The sequence below is a fragment of the Lipotes vexillifer genome, unplaced genomic scaffold (assembly GCF_000442215.2).
Source record: "Lipotes vexillifer unplaced genomic scaffold, Lipotes_vexillifer_v1.1 scaffold995, whole genome shotgun sequence".
NCBI lineage: Eukaryota > Metazoa > Chordata > Mammalia > Artiodactyla > Lipotidae > Lipotes > Lipotes vexillifer.
Genome location: NW_006785389.1, coordinates 2,487,613 through 2,515,198, shown reverse-complemented (window position 1 = coordinate 2,515,198; position 27,586 = coordinate 2,487,613). Strand labels below are relative to the sequence as shown.

Genomic DNA, 27,586 nt, shown 5'->3' with positions numbered 1-27,586 from the left:
TGGGGGTGGGGGTTGGAAATGCAGGACTGAAACTACATTGACCACAAGGCATCGGGGGCGGCGGGTTCTGGACCAATCACAGCCCAGAACAAGGGCTGTTTCCTGCTGCTCGGTCGGAGGGGGCGGGACTTCCTGGCTCGCCATTGTTGGCATTCCTTCTGCTCTTGACAGGTCGTTTTCCACTGCCCTTGGGGACCCGAGTGTTAGGTCGTGGCCGTTTTCCAGGCGCCTCCTCGGTACCCGGCCGAGGTGGACAGTGAGGAGGATGGGACCGGCCTCCAGGCTCCGTACGAGCCGCAGTGTCACTGTAACGTGGTGTCCTGCGTCCCCACGGTCCCTGGAGGCGGCGTTTACACCGTGGGGACAAAGGTCCCGCATGCAACGGGCGGTGGGAGGCCCCCGGCCTGGGGCTGGGGGTGTAGGGAGCGGCAGAGCCCGCCTGGGTCTGATGGCGGTGGCGCTGAGGGACCCGCTGCGGGTGAGTGGAGGGTCCCCGTAGCCCCCACTCACTCGGACCCCTACCCATGTGGCCCGGGACCCCCGACAGAGGGGAGGGGTTGCTCCCGGACTCTGCCTCTCCATCTTCGCTACTGGGACCCTGGGATCACTGAAAGCCCAAGGTGCCGAGTCCTGGCCAGGTTTTTTGTGGAAACGTTCTCATTTTGGAATCCAGCGGGACAAGGCGTGCAAAGCAGTTTCAGGCACAGGGACCAGGATGTGCACGTGCTTGGCGGTGAAGCTCAGTTGGGAGTGTTCAGGGAACTGAAGGTCTCCCTGTTGCCTGGTGGACAAGAGCTTGGCCTGTCACCTGAGGGTGGCGGGAGCCACGGAAGGTTTGGAGCAGAAGAGGGAGGTGATCTGACTCAGGTGTTCACAGGCTTCCTCGGGCTGCAGAGTGGAAAACAGACAGGAGAGTGAGAGTGAGAGAAGAGAAAAGGAGGCACACAAGGATGCTACCTTAATATTAGCAGTGGCTTGGCCAGAGCGGTGACTGGAGTTGGGAGAAGTGGTTGGAGCTTGGATCTGTCTTTTAAGTTAAGCCAGCCTGATTTTAGGAGAGAGAGAACAAGGAGGTGGGGATGTCCCTGTGGGTTTTTGGCCTCAGCGATTAGAAGGTGGAAGTGCTTCGGCTGAGATGGGGAAGTTGGTAGGTGGAGTGGTTTCAGGGAAGATCAGGAGGTGGATTTTGACCATGTGGAGACCGAGATGTCCCAGAGACTTCTGAGTGCAGGTCTAAATTATGCTGAGGGATTCCACTTGGAGACATCCAGTTGGCAGTAGCCAGCCTGTGAAGTGAGGTGGAACTCAGGTGCAGATTTAGGAGGGAGCGTCTTTAGGGCATGGTGATGGATGCCCCATGGGGGCAGCTGAGGACTGGGTGGCTCTTCGGGCACCTGGACAGGGGTGGTGGGTGTCACAAATTCAGGTGAAGGGAGGGGCAGCCACAAAGGAAGAGGTGTGGGAGAGGAGGGTCCAGAAGCGGCCCCCGGTCGCTGGGGTGGAGGCTGAGGCATATTGTAGGTGGAGGTAGATGACAGCAGGACCAGGGCTGGTGGCTAGTCACCTCTCTGGCTCACCAGCCTTTCTTGGCCCCCTCTGTGGGGCCTGTGAGTTTCAGTTAGGATAACAGGTTAACTCAGTGGCAGGCAGGCAACTGGGAGTGTCACAGGCCTGGGGTGGGAGGTGGTGGGCCTGGACTTTGAGTATACATTAGGAGAGAAGAATACAGTGGCTGCGGAGGTGACAGCATGCAGAAAGTCAGAGGCCAGAGATCCATGTCTGGCCTTGGTGGCTGAGAGACAAAGGTAGGAATAGGCCCAGTTGCAGAAACAGTGAAGGAAACTCTGGGTGCCACCCCTGGCAGTTGGAATTCTTTGAAGTCTGGGTCAGGAAGGGGTACTGGTTGACCTCACCAAATAGCCACCCTCTGGACACCATTTGCACAGTGGCATGTGGGATGGCTGGGAGATGCCCATTGTGTGGGCCAGGGAATGGTGTGGGGTCTGGAGATGTGCAATACAAAGCCTGATGTGTGCATGCAGAGGAGATGAGTCAGTGGACTGGAATCTGGTACTGGGGGCCCTGTGGGAGAAAGGGGGCCTCTGGTTTGGTGTTTCTGGGCGGCAGGATCTGGGGACCCAGGGGAATTACCTAGCAGGAGGAAGTGGGGCCCTACGTGCCTGGCTAAGGGTTTAGATGGCATCTATCTGTCCACCTGCCTGCTCTTTGAAGGACAGTGACCAACGGGACATGAGGAGACAGCCGCGCCCGTGACATTGCATCTGGGGGAAGTGGGTGACCTGGAGTGTTTGGGGAGGATGGTTTAGGGGTCAGAGACTGCCCACCACAGAGGTGGTGTGATGCAGGGTGAAAGATCTAGGTCTGTATGGGCTCATCTGTGCACTGTTTTTTGTTCATTTTTTTACCACCCTTTGGTCTAGCTGACTTAATTGTCTTCATCATGGCAGCACTGGGGGACCTTTGAGGACATTGCCGTGTACTTCTCTCAGGAGGAGTGGGGGCTCCTTGACAAGGCTCAGAGGCACCTGTACTGTGATGTGATGCTGGAGAACTTGGCACTTGTGGCTTCACTGGATAAGGCCCTCCCAGCCTCCTAGGCTCTGCCTTTCCTTTTCTCCCAGAAGCAGCTCTGTCTTCCCGCAGCTGAGCATGGGCACTGCTTCCTCCTCTGGACCACCTGCCTCGTGTTTGCCTGCTCCTTTCTCTGAGGAGCCCCAACACCTGATTCCGAAGCCTTCTGGGGAAGGGCTAAGGCTTCGGAGTCTCAATCCGGCTGCCTAAATTGGTCCGGATCGGTGGCACCTCTGTGCCTGGCTGTGCTGTGGACTGCAGACACTGACGTGGTCACTGCTTGTGGAGACCACTGGGCTGTTCCTGGGAGCTGCTCCTCAGGAGCTAATTTTGTAACACTGGGTTTTCTTCCCAGTTGCAAAGATGACACGAGCTCCCTTTGGTCTGTCACTGGATAGGTTGCCCTGAGCTAGGCCACCCCCTTATCCGCTCTTTCTGCCAGGACTTGCATATTCCATGTCCTGTGTGGTTGCCCAACCACAGGAACAGGGCAAAGGACCCTGGGTGCCCATGTCTGCAGCCATAGCAAGAGAGGCTGGGAAGGGGCCTGGCTCTGGTGAGTGGGAGCTGGGGGAAGAGGTGACATTGTGGTGGGCTCACATTATACTGGGTACTTCCCCTGTGTCCACTGGAGCTTGTCGCTGGAGCCAGTAGCCCCACCCAACCCCCACCTTTCTTATTCATTGAGGACAGACCACCTACTTGCCATTTGTCTTTTGTACCTAGGCCCTGGTGACAGACAGCCTCACTGCTCTGATCTCCATTTCTCCCCCATTCCCCACCTTTCCTCCTTTTGCAGGGCTGTCCCAGGTTAGCCTGCAGTCCATGTGTCATGACATGTGTGTGTATCTTCATGTAGACTCAGAGCAGCAGGTTCCCTGGGTTTTCCTGAGTTCATGCACATGGCTCTGTGTCCTCTTTTCCTGGCAGAGCTCTCTCCTCTCCTGATGAAAGCTGAGGAATGAGTTGGAATCTCTGCTTCTCCTCCCAGCCTGAAACTCACCCATGTTCTTACAGGTGATGGGCCCTCGCTTTCTGTGGCCTTCCTGGGCCCAGTCCTGCACCAGTGGCTCTACCTCACCCCAACTTGATCTACAGACTCATTCCTGAATGTGTCAGACACACATCTGTGAAAGGCTGCCCTCTCCCAACAAAGCCTACATACATGTCACTGGCATTTCTCTGCTTTCAGATTATTGGTGTGGAGCAGGAGCTGAGGAGGCATCTTATGAGCAGAGTGTTTATGTAGCAGTGCTCCAGTCCAGGACCCCCAAGGCAGGTCCATCCATCCAGAAGGCCAACACCTGTGATGTGCGTGACCCAGTGTTAAAAGACATATTACACCTGGCGGAGCACCAGGGAATACAACCCAGGCAGAAACCGTACACGTGTGAGGCATGTGGGAGAGGTTTCTGGCTCAGTGCAAACTCTCACAAGCACCAGAAGGAGCACAGTGAAGAGAAACCCTTCACATGCAGGGAGTGTGCTAAGGCTGTCCTGGACAGCCATGGCCTCCAGCCCCAGGCCACCTATGGAGAGGGGACATCACACAGAAGCACCGAATGTAAGGAGGCCTTCCCACCCAGCTCCATTTGTCAGCAACAGCAGGGAGGCCACGCCTCACAGAAGCCCTTCAAGTGCAGCGACTGCGGACAAGCCTTCCTGAAGGCTTTTGCACTCCTCAACCACCTAATCACGCATGCCAAAGAGAGACCCTTCAGGTACCCAGCAGGTGGAAATGCCCCCAAGGAGAGCTCAACCCTGGCTCATCACCGAAAAACTCACACTGGAGAAACATCCCATGTGTGTAAGGAATGTGGGAAGGTGTTCAGCCACCTGTTTAGCCTGAGGATGCATCAGAAAGTTCACACTGGAAAAGCGCATCTCAGTTGCAGTGAATGTGGGAAAGTCTTCACCCACAAACACTCACTCACTCAGCACCAGAGAGTTCACACTGGAGAAAGGCCTTATGAGTGTGACCAGTGTGGGAAAGCCTTCACTCGTAGCTTCCACGTTGTTTGGCACCAGAAAGTTCACAACACAGAGAGGCCTTATGAGTGCAGACAGTGTCGGCGAGTCTTTAGCTGTATCTCCAACTTTGTCGAGCACCAGAAAATACATACCAGAGAAAGGCCTTATGAGTGCAGTGAATGTGGAAAAGCCTTCGTTAACACCTCCCATCTTGTCCGGCACCAGAAAGTTCACAACACAGAAAGGCCTTTTGAGTGCAGTGAATGTGGAAAAGCCTTCCAGCAAACCTCCAAACTTATTCTGCATCAAAGGAGTCATACTGGAGAAAGACCTTATAAGTGCAACCAATGTGGGAAAGCCTTCAGTTGCCCCTCCAACCTCGTTCCACACCAGCGAATTCACACTGGAGAAGAGCCTTACAAGTGCTCCGAATGTGGGAAAGCCTTCAGTCAAAGCTCTGCCCTCATTCAGCACCAGAAAGTTCACACCAGAGAAAGGCCTTATGAGTGCACTGAATGCGGGAAAGCCTTCAGCTACAGCTCTAACCTTGTTAAGCACCAGAAAGTTCACACCGGAAAACGGCCTTATAAGTGCAGCCAGTGAGGGAAGGCCTTCAGCGAAAGCTCCATTCTCAGTCAGCACCAGAGAGTTCACACTGGAGAAAAGCCTTATGCGTGTAACAAATGCGGAAAAGCTTTCCACTACAGCTCAAACCTCTCTAAGCACCAGAAGGGTCACACTGGAAAAGAGCCGTCTGAGTGCAGTGGACATAGGATCACCTTCAGCCAGAGCTCCAGCCTCCCTCAGCCCAGAAAGGTCACACCAAAGAAAGGCCTTAGGAATGTGGCAAGAGTGGATAAACACTAGTGGGGGCCTTCTCCTTGTTCCATAAAAGGACTCCTGAGAAACTCCTATGAATGGAACCTTTGTGAGGAAGGCATCAGCCAAAATTTGAAACTTGCTCATCCCACACCCCTACTGGGAGATTGGCTGTAGTGCCAGTGGTAAGTGGGAAGCTTGCAGGAGCTATGCAGCACTTTCTAACCTGTCCAGGTGCTTTGCCAGATTATTTCACTGCCAGATGCCCTCTCACCTCTACCAGCTGGCAGATCCCCACACCATGTGCCTGTCATCTCAACATACTCAGGGAATACAGGCTTGTGTTCTTATTCCCTGGAGGGAGCCATAAACTTTGGGAGCCTATTGGGGTGGTCTCATTTTCCACCTCTCTCCTGTCCCCAGTGGCTCAGGTGTTGCCCTGACGTAGTTCTCTCCGGGAGGATCTGGAGTCTGATGATGTCCAGAGGAAGTTTCCTTCTTCGTGGGCATTGTTGAGTCTACAGATGATGCCTGCAGTGAACTGGTCCAGCTTCCATATCACCCAGCCTTGGAACTGCCTGCCTGCAGAGTGTGATAATAAAGACCTTATTGCTGAAGCCATCTTTAATCCTGAGACTCCGTCCATTGTGTATGGGGAGAGATGGAGAACAGAATTCGGCTCTAATGGTGCCAAGAGAGGGAAGGGCTTTTGTGGGGGCCCAGACTTTGATAGTAGGATGGCAAGGAATAGTGTGCAGTCTAGTTTAATCTAATTTGCCTTGCAGCCCAAGACCTCCTGGGACAGACTGAAGGTCTCTGGGCCTAATCTTATATCCTGGGTGCCAGGACTATTTGTTGGGCCCAGAGCTTTGGGGTTTAAGTACTTTGGGGTGTGGGAATCTCCAGCAATTCCTGCACAGCATTCCTGGGAATGTTCCACATCCCTCAAAAGTGTTGAGGGGCGGATGTCTCCTGGGACCTGCCCATGGGTCCAGTAAGGCCCCTGATGTCCAGAATCTGTAGGTAGGTATCTCTGGATTTAAGATCTGCAGGGGCCAGGTAGAAGCATAAGTGGGTGTGGACACACTGGGTTTGAGCTCAGGAAGACTGTGACAAACGGAGATGTGGCCGATGCTGTGCCTGGGCCACGCACATCATACCCACTCACAAGAGCTGAGTGTGTTCAACATCAAGTGGGCAGCTTGAAATAGCCATGGTGGAATTTATACCACAGAAATTAGCAAACAGTAGCTCTCGGGGAAAACATAACACACTTGAGAAAACCTGATTTGTAGTGTTTGCCAAACTTGCTGACAGTGACCTTGGCCACAGGAGAGACTCAGCTGTACAGGGGAGTCCTGCATGCTCTTGCCTTGTCCTCCAGAACAAGTGCAATGCCACTTGAGGGGAGTAACCAGGGGTGAGGTGCTCACTGCCAGACAATAATCTTGAGGTGGTTTGGATTCCTACAGCCTCCCAGAGCTGCTCACTTCAAGGCTAACACTGCAAAGGCAGGAACCCTGGGACTGAGAGAGAAGGGAGGTCCTGCAGTCCAGGATTGTAGTGGCCCAGTCAGTATTCCAGGCGAGTGTGGTGGCCATTGGCCTTATCATCTCCTGTCTTCTGCTGCCACTGAGGCACAGCTGTCCCCAGGTATAGGGGTCAGAGACAGTGGAATCAACATATGGTTGCCCCATTTTCTGGTTTTCCAAGAGGAGTGAGAGATCCATGTTTTAATGTGGAGCCTTTGATTTTATAGAGGTTGAAAACTACTTCCCCCAACTTCAAAGTTTACAGGTATAAATGCAAACTGTGTATATGGGTTCCATACGTGTTCCTGGACCAACACTTGTGACTCTTAGAAAATGAGCAAACCAGGCTTCAGGGAGCCCAAGGGTCCCTGGGGGTCCCCAGACACGAAGTTGGCCCAGTGTTTACTGCACAGCATGTAGCAGGGACAGTGGCACTGCTGCTACTCCACTCAGGATGACTCTCTGCACCGCCCCCCCCCAATCCTCCGCCAGTTCCCTGAAACTGACCATATGAGGGATGCCATTCCTGGCAGGCTTGTGGTCAGCCGAGCACGTGGCAGATGTGCCTGAGCTCTCCCCAGCATCCCAAGGTGTCAGGGAATCCCCTGAACTCAGACCATCCCTTCTGGGCGTAATGATTGTCTTTCACCAACTTGGGAGGCTTGGGATCAGAGTTACATTCAGTTGAAGCTTGGGGCCTCAGGCTTCCTAGCAAAGGGTGGACACATCATCAATGGCTCAAGTCCTTGAACCCGTGTTGTCAGCTGTGGTTAGACAGGCCTCATAACACTGCCCCCAGTGCATAGGTGAAGCCCTTCACCTACCTCCTACTCTCCCCACCAGGGCTCTGTCACACCAGCCAACTTACTGGAACCTTAATATTTCCCTGGTGATGCCAGAACATACTGAACAAAGGTGTGTTGGTTCTGAGTGTTTGATTCCCCAGAGTACCAATTCATCCCTAGAATCAAGATATCCAGGGACCCTTGGCCTGCTCAGGCCCACTCTCCTGGGTGTATGAGTTGCCTCCCACCAACATGGGAGAGTGGCTTGGGATCAGAATTAAAGTCCAGCTTAGACATGTGGAACTCAGGCCTCCAAGCAAGGTAGGGCAGACACCTGTCATCAGAGCTGAATCCTTTGTACCCCAAATGGTCTGCGATGTGTAGATCCTGTAAAATGAAGACTTTTAGTGAAGAGTCCTTGATTTGGTGAAGTGTCCTTGACCTGAACCTGCCTTGTGGTCTCCCCAACAGGGCTCTGTGCAGGGCAGCCAGCCTGCGGGTGTGTGTGGGGTGTGTGTGTGTGTGTGTGTGTGTGTGTGTGTGTGTGTGTGTGTGTGTGTTTGTGTGTGCACGCACGTGCACCTGTGGGTACATGATCATGTGCATGTGCCAGAATATCCAAAATAAAGCCCTTATGGCTCTGAGCATCTATGAACTGGGGCTACTGACATCTATCTTGACTCTACAGGAAGGTTGATCTGTGAATGAGCCACGGAGGAAGGCAGTGTTAGTTGAGCCCCAGATCCACTTAGTGCCTGAAGCCAGATGCCAAGTGGACTTTTGGGTTCCACGTACCCAAACTGACCAAAGCAATTCACATAAGAAAAGGTAATTTTTCCAACCAACCAAATCAACAATTGGACAGCCATATATTACAACAACGAACTTCCACCCATACCTCAAGTCATGTGCAAAAGTTAACTCAAACTTGATCATAGACATACCTATAAAAATTAAAACCATAAAAGTTCTAGAAGGAAGCATAATAACCTTGGATTTGCTGAATTTCTAAAATATATCATAAAAAGCATAACAAGAAAAATACAAATCAATTGGACTTCATCAAAATTTTAAACTTTTGTATTTCAACAGTCACTCTCAAGAAAATGAAAATGTAAGCCACACTGGGAAAACTATCTGTAAAACAAACACTAACAAAGGACTTGAATCTCGACTATATAAAGAACTCTTACAACTTTTGTTTTTTTTGGCCACACCACAGGACTTGTGGGATCTCAGTTCCCCCAACCACGACCGAACCCAGGCCACGGCAGTGAAAGCGCCAAACCCTAACCACTAGACCACCAGGGACCTCCCACAGCCTAATTTTTAAAAATGGGCAAAAGTGACTTGAACACTCACTTCACTAAAGAAGATATCTGGATGGCAAATAAGCACATGGCTTCCATGTAAAACGTGGTATTTATTTAAAGCTCACGGCACCCCCATAGGTGTTCTAGGGATACTGAGCCGGTAAAGGACACAAAATCTGGAGCTACACCTCACAGGTGATAATTAGCTGTGTGCCACTGGACATATCACAAAGTCTCAGTTCCCCCTATATGTAATAGATTATTTACTTATTTTATTTATTTATTTATTGGCTGTGTTGTGTCTTTGTTGCTGTGCACGGGCTTTCTCGGGAAGTCCTGATTCCCCCATATTGAATTGATGGCTTTGGCAGAGGTGGTCTGCAGACCCTCAGAAAGCCTGCACACCCTCACCCCACATGGACTCAGTCATCAAAGCAGACTCATGGGCTTCCCTGGTGGCACAGTGGTTGGGAGTCCGCCTGCCGATGTGGGGAACGTGGGTTCGTGCCCCGGTCTGGGAAGATCCCACATGCCGCAGAGTGGCTGGGCCCGTGAGCCATGGCTGCTGAGCCTGTTTTACCAGAAGTCCCACAGAATCATCAGTTTCAATCAGAGAAGGTTTTCCTCAAAAGAAAAAAAAAAAAAAAAAAAAAAGTAGACTCATGACTGCTCCACAGAAAGGGCAGAGTCACTCCAGGCTGCCAGTCTCCCCCACTCTGTATTTCCTCATACCCAGTGTTCCTTTACCACTTAATATACCCACCTGGCTCTTACAGGAATACAAGAAGGTGACCCTGACTTTCAGGGTCTGGTGTCCGGAGGACATGACTTCCAGCCCAGGAGAAGAGCTTCCTGTCATTGTGGCCGGGGGTGTGATGTGAAATATCCTCTAGAACAAGAAAGAAGCAGCCTCGCCTCCTGGACCACTGGTATGTTTTCAGAGCCCCCTCTCCCTTCCCTGGGTGAGCTCTTGGCAGCAAAATCAAAAGATTTGGAACATAGAATCTTTCAGCCTTTCCCAGGAGAGCAGATATGCAAAGTAGGATACCCACTGGAAAGGAAAAAGTAAAAGTGTCTTTATGTGCAGAGGACGTGGTCCTGTATGTAAAACAATCCCAAGGAATCCTTTTTTTTTTTTTTTGCAGTACGCGGGCCTCTCCCGTTGCGGAGCACAGGCTACGGACACACAAGATCAGCAGCCGTGGCTCACGGGCCCAGCCGCTCCGCGGCATGTGGGATCCTCCCGGACCAGGGCACGAACCCGTGTCCCCTGCATCGGCAGGCGGACTCTCAACCACTGCGCCACCAGGGAAGCCCCCAAGGAATCCATTTTAAAAAGAAAACCTCTATAGTAAATAAGTTTAGCAAGGGGCAGGATAAAACCCAAAATATATTAGCAACAATCTGAAAATGAAATTCATGAAACAACTCCATTCACAGTATCTTAAAAAAGATAAAATGGTAATAAATTTAACAAAAGAAGTGCAATACTTGTACTCTGAAAACTATAAAACAGTGCTAAGAGAAACTGCTTAGAGACATTCCATGTTCATGGATTAGAAGACTCAATGTGTGGGACTTCGCTGGTGGCACAGTGGTTAAGTGGTTCCCTGCCAATGCAGGGAACATGGGTTTGAGCCCTGGTCCAGGAAGATCTCACATGCCGTGGAGCAAGTAAGCCCGTGCGCCACAACTACTCAGCCCACACACCACAAGTACTGAAGCCCATGATCCGCAACGAGAAGCCACTGCAGTGAGAAGCCCGTGCACCACAACGAATAGCACCCACTCACCGCAACTAGAGGAAAAAAAGCCCACATGGAGCAACTAAGACCCAACGCAGCCAAAAAACAAAACAAAACGAAAGACTTAATGTGTTAAAATGACAATACTCCCAAATTGATGCACAGATTCCATGCAATCCTTATCAAAACCACAGCTGACATTTTTGGTAGAAACTAACATGCTCATCCTAAACTCATAGATACGCAAAAGACTTACAACAGCCAAAAGAATTTTGACAAGGATCAAAGTTGGATTTACTTTACCTAATTTCAAAAGTTTCTATAAAGCTGGGAATTCCCTGGTGGTCCAGTGGTTAGGACTCCCCACTTCCACTGCAGGGGGCACAGATTCAATCCCTGGTCAGTGAACTAAGATCTCACAAGCCAAAGCAAGGCCAAAAAAAAAAAAGTTTCTATAAAGCTAAGGTAATCAAGACAATGTGGTACTGGCATAAGGTCAAACATACAGATCAACAGAATAGATTTGAGAGTACCAAAATGCCCTAAATTGACTTCCAACAAAGGTACAATGTGGAAAGATGCCTTTTCAGCAAGTGGTTCTGGGAAAATTAGATATTCACATGCAAAAAAGATGAATTTAGATCCTTATCTCACACCATATGTAAACGTTACCACAAAAAAGACCATAAATATAAGAGCTAAAACTATAAAATTTACAGAAGAAAACAGAGAAAATTTTTGACTTTTGGCTAGGCAAAGGATTTTTTAGGTATGACATTATGACAATACATAAAAGGAAAAACTAATAAATTATACTTCACATGTAAAATTTTGCTCTTCAAAAGACACCATTAAGAAAACTAAGGGGAAAAAAAAAAAAGAAAACTAAGGGACTTCCCTGGTGGCACAGTGGTTAAAACTCCATGCTCCCAATGCAGGGGGCTCAGGTTCGATCCCTGGTCGGGGAACCAGATCCCACATGCATGCCGCAACTATGAGTTTGCATGCCGCAACTAAGGAGCCCACGTGCCGTAACTGAGGAGCTCGTGAGCCGCCACTAAGGAGCCCACCTTCTGCAACTAAGACCTGGTGCAACCAAGTAAATAAATAAATAAAAATAAAATTAAAAAAAAAAGAAAATTAAAAGATGAGCCACAGACTGAAAGTGCTTGTGTATATATATACGGATTCTGAATATAAAATCTATTAAGAACTTTACGATTCAATGATAAGAAGACAACTCAATTATCATCACAAAAGATAAAGAGATGGTTAATAAGTACATGAAAAGATGCCCAACATCATTACTCACACACACACAAAAAAATGTAGATTAAAACACCAGTAAGATGACTGCTTAATGGGTAGAGAGTTTCAGTTTAGGATAATGAAAAATTTCTGAAGATGTGTAGGAGTAACAGTTGCACAACTGTGTGAATTTATTTAATGCTATTGTACTGTACAGTTAATGGCACAGTCACTTTGGAAAATGGCTTTGGAGTTTCTAAAGAGTTAAACATAAAAGTATCATATGACTCAGCAATTCCACTCCTAGGCATTTACCCAACAGAAATGAAAACATGTCTACACAAAGATTTGTAAGCAAATATTCCCAGAAGCATTATTTATAATTGCCAAGAACTGAAAAAAATTCAAAAGTCCATCAATTGGTGATGGACACAATTTGGTATATCTGCACAAGAGAATATCATTCAGCAATAAAATGGAATAAAATACTGATACATGATATAAGGAGCTTTTTGGGGCAATGGGAATGGGGTAAGATAATGGCTGCAGAACTCTTTACATTAATTAAAAATCGTTAAATTATATACTTATACTGAGTGTATTGTTGGAGGGAGGTAGTCCCTGGAAGAGACCATCATCTTGCTTCTTCCAGACCAAACACTGTCTTCCCCAGGAGAACTCCAGGTCAGAAGCTTCAGAACAGAGGCTTCCATCCTTTTATTTCACAGGGACATGGGGAAGAAATGCAAATTGAGTCACAGCTGGACACAGATGCTCCATGCCTTGCTGCTGTGTCTTTTTTCAGCCCAATGGCTAATTTGGGAGCACCTCTCAATTCAATGTTCTCAATTCACTCCATCCACTAAATAGGACTCCAATATCAAAGGTAAATTAGTGATGTAGTCACTGTCAAACAGTACCAGGGCTGAATGACAGGAATGCACAAAACCATCATGTTATGAGTACTTGAAGCAACTCTATGAAGGCATCACTGATATCAAATGCAGACTTCACAATGTCCATGAATAATGGGAACCTTACCCAGAAGGCCCCCAGAAGCCATCCCATCAGGCCCCTTGCTCAGAACAGGAGTGAAGTCCATGCCCTACTCAGTCATGGGAGAGCAGCATGATGTCATGCCAATGGGTGCAGGGCCGCCATCACCCTCCAGGGCACTGTCAACAGGGAACAGGGGCTGCTTTATGCTGAGCAATTGTGAGGTGACCATCAAACACAGAAGGGCTTCTTCCCTAAGAGCCAGTGGTGCGACAACTCTCCCAAAGTCCCCCAACAAGTCACAAAGTACAACACTGCCCCTTCAGGCTTCCCCATGCGCAGGGCAGTCCTGGAGTGTCTCCTCTGGTGGCGGTCCTTCTATACAATTCCAGCTTCTGCCTGAAGGCTACTCATGTAGGCTCTTTCTTGAGTGTTAATTCTCTTATATTGATAAGGTTAAAAAAAGAGGCTGATTATTTTAAAGAAAACGTTAAAAAAAAGGGGGGGGTGGGGGTGGAGAGCTGAAGACTTTACTGTATTCCCTACCCTCAGAAGGCTCCTCCCCAGAGTGAGGTTTCTGGCATTGGGAAGGAGGAAGTGTGGCTGACACCTCTCCCAGGTCAGCTGTACACACAGGATCCTTCTCCAGCGTGAAGCGTTCTACGCGGAACAGGCAGGAGCTGCAGCTTTTTGCCCTCCTACTTACCTCACTCACAACGTGGTAACTTGCTGCTGCAAAACAGGATTAACTCTGAGAGGAGGCTTTCCAAGACTAGCTGTACTCATTATGCCTTCCTCCGATGGGGACTGCATGAAACAGGTTTCATATTTTCCTGGAAGTTTTCACGTAGTTACTGCATTTGCACAACTGTTGCCTGGTGTGAATTTTCTGGTGCTAAGAGTGGAGCTCTGAATGGAGATGCCCGTTCTCCACACTTGTGAGTCCTTTATCAGTGTGAATCATTTGGTACAAGGGGAAGTGCAAATTTTTGCTCAAAATTTTGGGACACAGGGCTTCCCTGGTGGCGCAGTGGTTGAGAGTCCGCCTGCCGATGCAGGGGACACGGGTTCGTGCTCCGGTCCAGGAGGATCCCACATGCCGCGGAGCGGCTGGACCCATGGGCCATGGCCGCTGAGCCTGCGCGTCCGGAGCCTGTGCTCCGCGGCAGGAGAGGCCACAAGGGTGAGAGGCCCGCGTACTGCAAGAAAAACAAAAACAAAAACAAATTTTGGGCCACACTCCCTGCCCTCATAAGGGCTTTCTATGGGGCAAATATTTTTGGTGCTCAATGGAAATAGAGGTCTGGCTGGAGGCTTTCTCATGTAACATTCAAAGGTGTGAACGTACTCCTGCTTTCTCAGGATGGAGACAAAGGTGAAGGCCTTCAAAATGCACTTGGGATTTTTTTCCCCATTCTTAAGGTTTTTTGGTGGTAGAAAAGGGAACACCTCTCCTTGAACACCTCTCCATTTGCTGTGCATTGATCAGGTGTCTCTTTCAGTGTCAGTTCTCTGTGGACTCTGCAGAATGTGGAGCTGGCAGGGCCTCAGTGTCTGGTGACAGACAGGTGCTGTGCAGTGAGGGGTGTCCAGGCCTGGGACCCCTGGCACTGTGCCCACCTTCCTCAGAGGGACAAATCAGGCTCATGGAAGAACAGGTTTTCAAGAACTATTTAAGGATATGTGAAGGGGAGGCCAATGATGGAGGACCTGGCCATAAGAGGGGAGAAAGAGAGAGGCTGAGAGGCAAAGGACCAAGAGGGTTTAGCCAGGGGACAGGAAGTCAGGGTAAATTAGGATGGGGTGTCAGAAAGATAGAAAAGAGGCATGGGTACTCACACTGATGCCAGGGCAACAGAAGACACAGGTCAGGTACCAGGTAAGAGATCAGCCCACTGCCACAGGCCCTTCCACACCTGTCTTGCACTCACCAGGACTGGTCTTCCATGGGTCTCTCTGGTCATGAACTGATTCGAGCCACCCTGTCCACCAGCTAGGTCCCCTTTCGATGTTCAAGTTGGGTGACCGCAGTGGGGTGGGTGAAGACAGTAATTCTTAAGAGAGATCAAGGCGTTTGTGAGAGGTCAGCCAGCCCCAGGTCAGGGGTGATTCACTCCATGTCAGACCAAGGTGGATGAGGATTACTTATGCATCTGGGAGAAATGAACCTCACAAAATGAACACCCCGGGAAGGCCTCACTAGAAAAGCTCAGTGGCCCCTGAATCAATGACCATGTTAGTTAGTGCCCATAAAGCCAGTAAAGGCGCTGACAAGGGGCAGCTGGCAGGAAACTTCCACTGGAGGAGGTGTGATAGAGGGACCGAAAAGTCACAGACCCTGACTGGTTCATCAGACCAGAAAATAACCAAGCTGGATGTGATCGGCTACTCGGGTTGTGATATTTTTGACCTTGGACCACAGATGTCAAGGTCCCAAGGCAAAAGGTGTTGCGGGTTATTTATACAGTAGTCTGGGAGGAGCGGTAGCAGAACATTGGACAGCACTAAGGCCAGCAGCACCTCTCACGGGGAAACTGGCAGCCTGACCTGGTGAAGACAGCACCATATCACAGCAGAAGCCCCACTGGGCCTCACTAAGGAGACCCACTTCTTCCGAAAGAAAGGCACACGACCTTGTCCTCAAAGGTGACTGGGTCCTGCAACAGCAGGCAAGGGGCACATGAATGTGCTCTAAGCAACGGGCACTGGACCTGACACGCCAGTCTCTGTCCAGCCACACACTTCCCCTTATGTCTCCCAAACGCTGTCCCCTGAAACACCTGCCCGCCCTTTCGTATCTGAGAGCATGGGCCGTCCTGCTGGGTATGCACTCTCCCCATGTCCATTGGTGTTTGGACAATGCTTCTCTTTTTCTGCACCCACCTCACCTACTCAGCTATTGGTCCTTAATCTGGAAACCCCACACTCACCTCAAGGCCTATCTGTAACAACCTAAGAGTTTCCTTCCAAAATCCCATTCTCAGCATCTTGCCTGGTCCAGGCCACGAGTGCACTGCAGTCTGGACATCAGGAGGCCAAATCAAAATCCCCTATCTGTTCACGGGCACATGTGTCACCTCCACCTAGAGGCCTCCAGACAACTCAGTCTCTACCCGTACAAAATCCAACTGCTAATCTTCCCCCAAACGTACTCCTCCTGCCAACCTCCGATCTCCATCTCATTCTTTATCTGAACACTTAGGGTGGTCCTTTACCCTCCACTACGTTCACTCTCCACGTGTAACTGGAGGTCCCATCGACTCCACTTTGAAAGACGCATCCAGAATCTGAGTATCTCTCCCACCTCTCCTGCTTCTATTCTGAGCAGGCCATCCAACATATACCTGCAGCAGCAACCTCATGAAGCTGCCTGCTTTCAGCCCCAACACAACCTCTCTCCCACAAGGCTGCTCAGTGTGTTTACGCGGGATCCACTGGGATAGTTTCAAAATCCTAACTCAGATCATAGCCATCCATCTTCTATTGAAAAATTTCTGTGGCTCCCAGCATCCTCAGCCCGTCAACAGAGGTAGGACTCCTATCCTCACGCTCTTGGTTACCCGCAACGGAGACTGGAAAACTTTCCTCAATGTTCAGGTCAGTCTCACCTCCAAGTCTTAGCACATACACATTCCTCCGCCTGCACGCTCCACATTTTATCACACTGGATTCTGAAAGGGAGACCCTCCACCTGTGAACGTTCCACTGTCCTGAACACCCAGGCCTGAGGCTGAGTCAGGGACTTGGGGCGCTGGGGTTCGGAGTCCAGCCAGGTGGAGGTCAGGAGACTCTACCTCATCTGTGCCTAGTCGATCGGCTCGCTATCACGCCCGCAGTCCAGCTACATAATGGGTCAAGACCTCGGAATGGCTGGCTTTCGAGCCTGGGTCTTCTTCTCCGTAAAGCGGACACAACGCACAGGGCGACGACTCCGGGGCGGCCACGGACACAGACGGGCCTTGACGGAGGTATCCGCAGGGCACCCCGGCGCCAGGCGGTCCGCCGACAGCGGAGGACACACGAGCTCGGGGAGGCGGGATGTTCGCTGCGGTCATGGGGCGTACAAGGCACAGCGGGTGGACCACCCAGGCTCTCGTACCTACCCTACTCCCGTTTCTGCGGGCCCGGGGAGCCTCCTGGATGCTGTCCACAGCCCAGCAACTACGTCCCTCCACGAAGTGCCGACATAAAGGCGGGACAAAAATGCAATGCTCCGACCCAGGAAGTCCCGCCCCCGCCGGCGCGGCCATTCCGGAAACGCCCCTCCCCTAGGTTATCATTGGTCCCTATCCTGGGCTCTCATTGGTCAACACTGTGTGCGGTCGCACGGCGAGGGCGTTTCTGGGTAATGTAGTTCGCGTCTCGTGAGCCGTGACGCAACTTGCGTCCTTCCTGATCACCTAGGCAACGACTAGGCGGCACCGCGATTGGCTCCGGGAAAAGCGTCATAGTCGGCCGCGAGTCTTGAACCAGTGAAGGGTCAGGATTTGGGCGTTTTCGCGTGGGCCGCAGGGGGTGGGGCGGGACTTCCGGCGCGGCCATTGCAGTCTTCGTTTTGGCGGCGGTTGGGCTGTGCGCAAACCGTCGCTGGAACGTGCGGCGAAGGGGGCCGGGGGGGGGACGTGCTGGAACCGTCATCGCACCTTGGCAGTCACTTTTACCCTCGGCTGACGGCCCTTCCTTCCTGAGCCTCGGTTTTCCCGGAAGTGGAACGGACGCAGAGAGTCTCCGCGCCCCGCCTTCGTCCCACATTCCCGGGAGACAGCTCCTATATCATACTGGGGAAGACAGGCCTTGAGTGCGACCGTCAGCCTGCGGTCACTCCACCCAGTGCGTGTGGGGGTTCTGATGAGCCTGCTGGGCTCGTCCCGGTCGCCGTCTGGCAGGGCCCCGCCCAGCCCACAGGTTGTGACCGGGTCTGCAGTGTCGCAGATGGACCCGGCGCAGGTGAGTAGCGGGTGCACAGGTCCTCACCCGCTGGGATCCCCCCCTTCCTGTGCCTGGAGCCCGTTAGAGAATGGTCGTGTCCCGAATTCTTCACCTGCACATGAGTCTGGGGCCCTGAGAGTCACTTCCCCCTAGCATCCGGAACCTAGGCCAGAGGTTATATGGAGCGGATCACGTGGGATAAGGTCTGGAAAGGTGCCCCTAGCACAGGGATCAGCATGTGCCAGTTGCTTGGAGGTGAGTATAAGGTGGAAGTGTTCAGGGAAACCACAGGTCTCTATTTCGTCTGGTGGAAATAACGAGCAAGGGAACTGGAAGCAGGCCTGGAATAGCAGAGTGAGGTGCTAGGCCTCTGTTCGCAGTGTGATGCGAGTCACGGGAAGTGTAGAGCAGAGGAGGGAGGTGTTCTGACTCAGATCTTAACAAGCTCCCTCTGGATGCTGGGTGGAGAAGAGACTGGCAGGTGGGGTGCTGTGGCAGGCAGGAAGACCACTGAGGAGGTGACTGCAGTAGTCCAGGTGTGTGCTCTTTGTGGCTGGAGCAGAGAGGTGCCTGTGAGGTAGAAGTGGTTGGCTCCTGGATGTGCTTTTTAAGTAGGACGGACTAGATTTCCTGATGTGTGGCAATGAGGTATCATGGTTGACCCTGATAGGTTTTCTGGATGTGGAAGTTGGTGTGAGGAGTAGATTTCAGAGGGAAGATAAAGAGTTGGGTTTTGGCCTTATTGTATTTGAAATGGCCCAGAGGGACTTCCCTGGTAGTCCAGTGGGTAAGACTCTGTGCTCCCAATGCAGGGGGCCCAGGTTCGATCCCTGGTCGGGAAACTAGATCCCACATGTGTGCCGCAACTAAGAGTCCTCATGCCGCAACTAAGAAGTCCGCATGCCACAACTAAGAGTTCAAATGCCACGACTAAAGATCCCGCATGCTGCAACTAAGACCCAGCACAGCCTAAATAAATAATAAATAAATATTAAGAAACAATGTCCCAGAGACTGCCAAATTGAGGTGCCAAGTGTGCTTTCTGCCGGGTCCAGGCTGGAGACATCTAAGGGGTGGAGGCTTGTGCTTAGACACTGTGTGCAGCTGTGAGCTGGGTTCAGGATGATGACCAAGCCGCTGAGTAAAGTGTAGACTTGGGATGAAAAATGAAGCATGGAAGTAACTGAGGTAGGATAACAGAGGGGCCCGAGGTTAGATTGTTTTACCTCTCTACAGCTCACCAGGTTTTTGTGGCCATGCTCCTTGGGTCCAGGGGGTTTTGTCAGGCTATTGGAGTAGCAGGAACATAAAGGGTCAGCCCAAGCTAAGAGTTCCTAAGCCAAGAATGGGGGCCAGCGGGTCTGGGATTCGTGTATTAGGAAGGGCAAGGACAGCTATGACTGGTGAAGGGACAGCATGCGCAAGGTCAGAGCTAGAAGAGAATAAGGGTGTTTGAGATCTTACTCATGGTTCTGGGGGGCAAGGTTGAAGCAGCAGAGCAAAGAAGGGAGGCATTGGGGCTTCCCTGGTGGCGCAGTGGTTGAGAATCTGCCTGCCAATGCAGGGGACACGGGTTCGAGCCCTGGTCTGGGAAGATCCCACATGCCGCGGAGCAACTAAGCCCGTGAGCCACAACTACTGAGCCTGTGCGTCTCGAGCTTGTGCTCCGCAACAAGAGAGGCTGCGACAGTGAGAGAGACCCGCGCACTGCGATGAAGAGTGGCCCCCACTCACCGCAACTAGAGGAAGCCCTCGCACAGAAACGAAGACCCAACACAGACATACATACATACATACATACATAAATAAATAAATAAATAAATAAATAAAATTTAAAAAAAAAAAAGAAGGGAGGCATTAAATAGAGGGGTGAGGGCTGTCTCTGTCAGTGGGAAGTTTTGGCAATCAAGGGCAGTCCAAAGTTAGTATTGGATTTTGCTTGCCTTTATCGGCAAGCTATGTACATAGTGGTATATGGGTACACTAGGGAGATGCTTGTGGTGTGGCCAGGGAGAGGGGCGATGGTATTGCGGGCTGTGGGCAGTGGAGATATGAGGAAGGTATGGTCCTATGTGTACCAGGTAAGGGAATGAGCCCTGGTACTAGAGGCTTAAGGAAGAAAAGAGAGCCCAAATTTTCTTACACTTGGGAGGTGTGACCTGGAGGACACAAGGGAAATTGTCCAATGGGGGAAGTGGGCTGTGTGCCAACCTAGAGCTGAAACAGCATCCATCTATCTACCTTCCATTTTTTCCTCTTGTTTGGTTTGGTCTGGATACAGTGGCCAGTGGGACTATGAGGAGAGAAGGACACCAGTGGTGCCAGCACCTGTTGTCTTCTCTGAGGTGAAGGCCTGAAGAGGGGGGTGAGCTGCAGGTAGGTGAGGGGAGGATGGACTGAGGGGGTCATGAGAAGAGGAGATGCCAGTGGTAGATGTGGCAGAACTCTGAGTCACAGGTCAAGGGCCTGGATGTGCCCATTTGACTATCTGTTTGTTATTCACCCCACCTATTGGCCCCCTGGCTTAGCTGTCTCATCATTGCAGAGTCTGGTGACCTTTGAGGATGTGGCCGTGCACTTTTCCAAGGAGGAGTGGGGGCTCCTTGATGCAGCCCAAAGGCAGCTGTACCACAGTGTGATGCTGGAGAACTTGGAGCTCATGACCTCACTTGGTAAGGCCCTTATGCCCTGCCCAGCCTGGTGGCCAGCATCTGCCTTCTGCCTTCTCCCCGTAGAAAGCTCTGTTCATCCCAAAGCTGGACCATGGAGACTGCTTCCTTCCCAGGTTTCCTGTTGTAGGTGCTGTGAGTAATGGGACTGAGCTGTATGCACTCACCCTGTTTCTCCCTGAGCAGCTTGATGAGCAATCCTAATAGCTGTTATGTCCCACAGAGGCCTTGTGGGAGAAGAGGTTGGGGATCAGGCATTCTGGTCTGCCTAAGGGATCCCACTGAGCTTGACCAGTTCCTGGCAGGGTGACCTAGTGTGGGGCCATGCCTAGGTTCTGCCCCTTCTCCCAGAGACATGTTTTTTTTAATGGCTTTACTGATACGTATCATAACATTCACCTTTTTTTTCAGCTGTGTCGGGTTTTAGTTGAGGCAAGTGGGATCTTTGATGCAGCATGCAGGTTCTTTGTTGCAGTGCACACAGGCTTCTCTCTCGTTGTGGCACGCAGGCTCCAGAGCACATGTGCTCTGTAGTTTGTGGGACACGGGCTGTCTTGTTAAGGCTCACAGGCTCAGTAGTTGTGGCACACAGGCTTGGTTGCCCCGCAGCATGTGGGATCTTAGTTCCCTGACCAGGGATCAAACCCATCTCCCCTGCATTGGAAGGTGGATTCGTTACCACTGGACCACCAGAGAAATCCCACATTCAACTTTTTTTCTTTCTTTTTTTTGCGGTACGCGGGCCCCTCACCGCTGTGGCCTCTCCTGTTGTGGAGCACAGGCTCTGGACGCGCAGGCTCAGCGGCCATGGCTCACGGCTCCAGCCGCTCTGCGGCATGTGGGACCCTCCCAGACCGGGGCACGAACCCGTGTCCCCCCCCATTGGCAGGCGGACTCCCAACCACTGCGCCACCAGGGAAGCCCCAATGTTCACCTTTTTAATGTGTACAGTTTAGTGGTTTTTCATATGTTTTCATTGTATAAATATCACCATAGTCCATAAAACTCCTAGAAAAGAACATAGGCAGTATGTTCTCTGACATAAATCATACCAGTTTTCTTAAGTCAGTCTCCCAAGGCAATAGAAATAAAAACAAAAATAAACAAATGGGACCTAATCAAACTTACAAATTTCTGCACAGCAAACGAAACCATAAACAAAACAAAAAGACAGCCTATGGACTGGGAGAAAATATTTGCAAATGATACAACTGACAAGGGTTTAATTTACAAAGTATACAAACAGCCCATACAATTCAGTAACAACAACAAAAAATCCAATTGAAAAAAACGGGCAGACACCTGCTGGGCCTGTGTGCCACAGATGCTAGGGCCCGCATGCCTGGAGGCCCCTGCTTCACAGCTGGAGAGGCCTCTGCAACAAGAGGCCTGCATACCACAACGAGGAGTGGCCCCCCCTTGCTGTGGCCAGAGAGAAGGCCATGTGCAGTGGCAAGGACCCAGCACAGCCAAAAATAAAATAAATAAATTAAGAAAAAAAATAATAAAAATGGGCAGAAGACCTAAATAGACATTTCTCCAAAGAAGACATACAGATGGGCAATAGGCATGTTAAAAGATGCTCATCATTACTAATTATTAGAGACATGCAAATGAAAACTACAATGAGGTACCACCTCACACTGGGCAGGATGGCCATCATTAAAAAGTCTACAAATAACAGATGCTGGAGAGGGTGTAGAGAAAAGGGAACCCTCCTACGCTGTTGGGGGGAATGTAAATTGGTGCAGCCACTATGGAAAACAGTATGGAAGTTCCTTAAAACACTAAAAATAGAGTTGTCATATGATTCAACAATCCCATTCCTGAGCACATATCCAGAGAAAAGTCGAAAAGATACATACACCCCAATGTTCACAGCAGCACTATTTACAATAGCCAAGGCATGGAGACAACCTAAATGGCCCTCAACAGATGGTAAAGAAGATGTGGTGTATATATACAATGGAATATTACTCAGCCTTAGAAAAGAATGAAATAATGCCATTTGCAGCAACGTGGATGGACCAGAGATTATCATACTAAATGAAGTAAGTCATAAGGAGAAAGACAAGTACCATGTGAGATCTTATATGTGGAATGTAAAATACGACACATGAGCATATCTATGAAGCAGAAACAGACTCACAGATACAGAAAACAGACTTGTGGTTGCCAAGGGTGGGAGTTGGAGGAGGGATGGATTGGGAGTTTGGGATTAGCAGATGCACCCTAGTACATACTGGATGGATAAACAAGGTCCTACTGTATAGAACAGGGAACTGTATTCAATATCCTGTGATAAACCATCATGCAAAAGAATATGAAAAAGAATTGTACATATATGTGTAATTGAATCACTGTGCTGTACAGCATAAATTAGCACAACATACTTCAAAGAAGATTTTTAAAAATTAGAGGTAATAGATAAATATCACTATAACATTTTCATTACCTAAAGAAAAACTTTGTAGCCTTTAGCAGTCACTCTACATCCCCCCTCATCCCTTCCTCCTGAGTCTTAGGCAACCACTAATCTACTTTCTGACTATATAGATTTGCTTATTCTAGATCTTTTATACAAATGGAATCATACGATATACATTTTTCTGTGACTGGCTCTCACTTAGCATGTTTTTGAGATTCATCCATGTTGCAGCACATATCAGTAATATGTTGTTCATTTTTATGGCTGAATAATATTCCATTGTGTCGATATACCAGTTTTTTTATCCATTCATCAGTTGATGGGCATTTGGCTTGTTGCCACTTTTCAACTGTTACAAAAATTATGGCTGTTAGGAACGTTCATGTACAAGTTTTTGTGTAGATATGTTTCATTGCTCTTGGGTAGATACATAGCAGTGGAATTCACAAACTGTTTCCCAAATTAGCAGCACCATTTTACATTCCCACTGCAGTGTATGAGTGTTCCAAGTTCTCTACTTCCTCATAAACAACTTGTTACTATCTTTTTTCTTATAGCTATCCTGGTGGGGTGGTATCTCATTGTGGTTTGAATTTGCATTTCTCTAATGACTAATGCTGTTGGGCATTTTTTCACGTACTTACTGGCCACTTGTGTATATTTATCTTTCTTTGAGAAATGTCTTTTCAAGTTCTTTGCCTCTGTGTCCATGCCTCTGGTGAGGCCTCTTTACTCTGTGGCTTGCTGGGCCCTGTCCTGCACAGTAAGCCTTTCACTCTTACTCTGGCCCCCTTGGCCTATTAACAAACCCTTGGGCCCATTTCTGTATGTGTCAGTCACACATTTCTAATGAAGTCACCCTTTCCACTAAGTGGAACACTCAGTTAACCAGAAATTTCTTGGCTTTCAGGTTGTTGGCATGGAGTGGAAGATGAGGAGGTATGTTCCGAGCAGGATGCTTCTGTAGATGTGGTGTCACAGGTCAGGATTTTCAGTGCACATCCTTCCACCCAGAAGGCTGACAGTTGTGACATGTGTGACCCATTCTTGAAAGACATTTTGCACCTGGATGTACATCAAGGAACACACGCTGAGGAGACTCCCTGCACATGTGTAGCATGTGGCAGAGAGTTTTGGTTTGGTGCAAACCTTCACCAGCATCAGAAGGAGTGCAGTGGAGAAAAGCCCTTCAAATGGGACAAGGACAGGGACTTGTTTGTGCAGAGCTCAATAGTCTGTCTATCAGAGAAGCCCTTTACATGTGGGTTAGGTGGTAAGGATGTCTCGGACAGCCATGACCTCCTCCAGCACCCAAACACAGATGGCAGTGGGAAGCCACACAGCAGCACAAAGTGCAGGGAGGCCTTACCATACCCTTCCAGTCTTGGGCAGCTCCCAGAAGTCCATACCTCACAGAAACCCTTCAAGTGCAGTGACTGTGGAAAAGCCTTCCAGAAGAGTTCTGTCCTCCTCAACCACCTGAGAACTCACTCTGAAGAGATACCATTTAGATGCCTAAGAGTTGAAAATTCCTTAGAGGAGAAATTAGTTCTTGTTAATGACCAAAAGTTTCACACTGGAGAAACATCTCACGTATGTAAGGAGTGTGGCAAGGCCTTTAGTCATCCGTCTAAGCTGAGGAAGCACCAGAAATTTCATACTGGAGTAAAATACTATGAGTGCAGTGACTGTGGGAAAACTTTCAGCCACAAACTCACACTTGTTCATCACCAGAGAATCCACACAGGAGAAAGGCCTTATGAATGCAGTGAATGTGGGAAAGCCTTCAATAACAGGTCACACCTCACTCGGCATGAGAAAGTTCACACTGGAGAAAGACCTTTTGAGTGCAGCAAATGTGGAAGAGCCTTCAGCCAAAGCTCCAATTTCCTTAGGCACCAGAAAGTCCACACCCAAGTAAGACCTTATGAGTGTAATCAGTGTAGCAAAGCCTTCAGCCGCAGCTCTGCTCTCATTCAGCACTGGAGGGTTCACACTGGAGAAAGGCCTTATGAGTGCAGTGAGTGTGGGAGAGCTTTTAATAATAACTCCAACCTTGCTCAGCATCAGAAGGTCCACACTGGAGAACGGCCTTTTGAATGCACTGAATGTGGAAGAGACTTCAACCAAAGCTCTCACCTCCTTCGACATCAGAAAGTCCACACCGGAGAACGGCCTTTTGGATGCAGTGAATGTGGGAAAGCCTTCAGCAATAGCTCCACCCTCATTCAGCACCAGAAAGTACATACTGGTCAAAGGCCTTATGAGTGCAGTGAATGTAGAAAAGCCTTCAGTCGCAACTCCAGCCTGATTCAGCACTGGAGAATTCACACTGGAGAAAGGCCTTACGAGTGCAACGAATGTGGGAAAGCCTTTGCTCACAGTTCCAGTCTCATTGAGCACTGGAGAGTTCACACAAGAGAAAGGCCTTATGAGTGTAGTGAATGTGGGAAATTCTTTAGCCAAAACTCCATTCTTATTAAACATCAGAAAGTTCACACTGGAGAAAGGCCTTATGAGTGCACTGAATGTGGGAAGTTCTTTAGCCGCAAGTCCAGCCTCATTTATCACTGGAGAGTTCACACCGGGGAAAGGCCTTATGAGTGCAGTGAATGTGGGAGAGCCTTCAGCAATAACTCTCACCTGGTTCGTCACCAGAGGGTTCACACACAAGAAAGGCCCTATGAATGCAGCCAATGTGGGAAAGCCTTTAGTGAAAGATCCACGCTTGTTCGACACCAGATAGTTCACACCAGAGAAAGGACTTATGAGTGTGGCCACTGTGGGAAAATCTTCGGCCGCCTCTGTAACCTTGCTCAGCATAAGAGGATTCATACCTGAGTGGAGCCTTGTAGAAATGATCTTCATGAGAAAGTCTTCAGCCACATCCAACTTCATGCAGCAGAATACCCACAAAGAAATTACCTAACGTGTCACTAATGTGGAAGAGCCTTCAGAAGCTACTCTGCCCTTTTTGAGCAGCCCAGGCAGCACTGTCTCGCCTCTGGAACATAAACCTCTTTCTAGCTGCCTGGATCCAAATATTTGCAGCAGTCACCTACATATACATGGAGAGAACACCTCCCTTTGCCTCCCTTCCCCTTTCCTGGAGGGTGTTGGGATTGTCCTAGGCTCACTGGAATGGCTTCATTCCCATTGCCTCTGAGAGGGTTAAGGAATGAACTGACCCCATGCCGGTTGAGAGATTAATCAAGACACATGACAGTCCTAAATGTTAATATACCTAACAGTGCTTCAAGGTACATGAAGCAAAAACTGATAGAACTGCAAGGAGAAATAGACAAATCCACAATTATAGTTGGAGATGTCCACATCCATCCCAGATAATCGGTAAGGACAGAGAAGACGAACAACCAACTTGTCAACCAACTTGACCTAATTGACATTTATAGAACATTCTGTCCAATAAAGGCAGAATACACATTCTTTTCACAGGCACATAGAACATTTACCAAAATGGAGCATCTTCTGGGCCACAAAACAAGGCTTGATAAATGGAAAAGAATTGAAATAATACAAAGTATGGACCCTGACTATGAGAGAATTCAATAAGAAATCAAGAATAGTATGATGTATGGAAAACCCTCACTTGGAAACTAAATAGCACACTTGTAAATAATCCATGGTCAAAGATGAAATCAAAAGAAAAATTAGAAAGTATTTTGAATGAAAATGAAAACAGAGGATATCACAACATATGGAATGTACCTAAAACAGTACCAAGGGAGAAATACTTGTGTGTGTGTGTGTCTCCATGTATACTAGTGAAATATGAATAAGCCCTATGGAGTGTAAAAAAGAATCATTAAATGCTCAATTTTTTAAAAGATAGAACAAAAGAAGCAGCCATGACGAATACAAGCCATAATAACTTCTTCCCTTCACTAAAAAGTAAAAGCCAATTGCAGAGCTCACCTGAGCCCCCAGGAGACAGAAATGCAGAATGTCAGGAAGGGCCTCATCGACACACTTGGGGCCCCTCCACAACCCTGCTCACAGTTGCCAGTTGTGTGGTTTCTTAAGGGATGTCTGTCTCCCCGTGTCTTAGTCCATTCCAACTGACAGAACAAAAATACCATAAACTGGGTGGCTAATAAATAATAGAAATTTCTCACAGTTCTGGAGGCTGGAAAATCCAAGATCACAGTGCCAGCAGATTTGGTGTCTGGTGAGGATCCTGGATAATAGCTGTCTTCTGTGTCTTCACACAGTGGAAGGAGAGAGGGAGTTCTCAGAGGGTCTCTTTTGAGGGCACTAATCCCATTCATGAGGGTTCCTCCCCCATGACCTAATCATCTCCCAAAGGCCCCCACCTCCAAATACCAAACACTGAGGGTTAGGTTTTAACCTATGTATTTTGGGGGGACACAACATTCAGTCTACATCACCTACTAGAATGTCTGTTTCATGCAGGAGGGCCCCTATGGGTTTTGTCCCTGCTGGGTGAGTTCAGTCTCCAGAGCACAGCAGCAGTTTACACAGCCTGGGGTAGGTGTGTAAGCACTCAGGGAGTGCAGGAAGGGGGATGTACTACTCTT

At 49.4% G+C, this 27,586-nt stretch overlaps 2 protein-coding genes across 2 annotated transcripts; both read left to right on the top strand.

Moving 5' to 3' along the window:
- Positions 1–448: 448 nt before the first annotated feature.
- On the top strand, positions 449–5,430 carry LOC103079599 (zinc finger protein OZF-like). The gene is given in 4 exon segments (XM_082931100.1): positions 449–478; positions 2,469–2,600; positions 3,076–3,148; positions 3,785–5,430. Coding segments are annotated over 4 exon segments (1,881 nt in total).
- Positions 5,431–20,448: 15,018 nt separating this feature from the next.
- Positions 20,449–25,948, top strand: LOC103085802 (zinc finger protein 132). Its single transcript, XM_007457483.1, has 2 exons — positions 20,449–20,602; positions 23,938–25,948. The coding sequence occupies exons 1-2, from the start codon at positions 20,569–20,571 to the stop codon at positions 25,866–25,868; spliced, it is 1,965 nt and encodes a 654-aa protein (XP_007457545.1). The 5' UTR covers positions 20,449–20,568; the 3' UTR covers positions 25,869–25,948.
- The last annotated feature ends 1,638 nt before the right edge of the window (positions 25,949–27,586 follow it).

What these genes read in the sequence shown, in the direction of transcription:
- LOC103085802 (XM_007457483.1), top strand. Translation starts at nt 20,569, where the DNA reads ATGCTGGAGAACTTGGAGCTCATGACCTCACTTG. An exon ending in GGAGCTCATGACCTCACTTG is followed by an intron (nt 20,603 to 23,937) that starts GTAAGGCCCTTA and finishes CTTGGCTTTCAG; the next exon opens with GTTGTTGGCATGGAGTGGAA.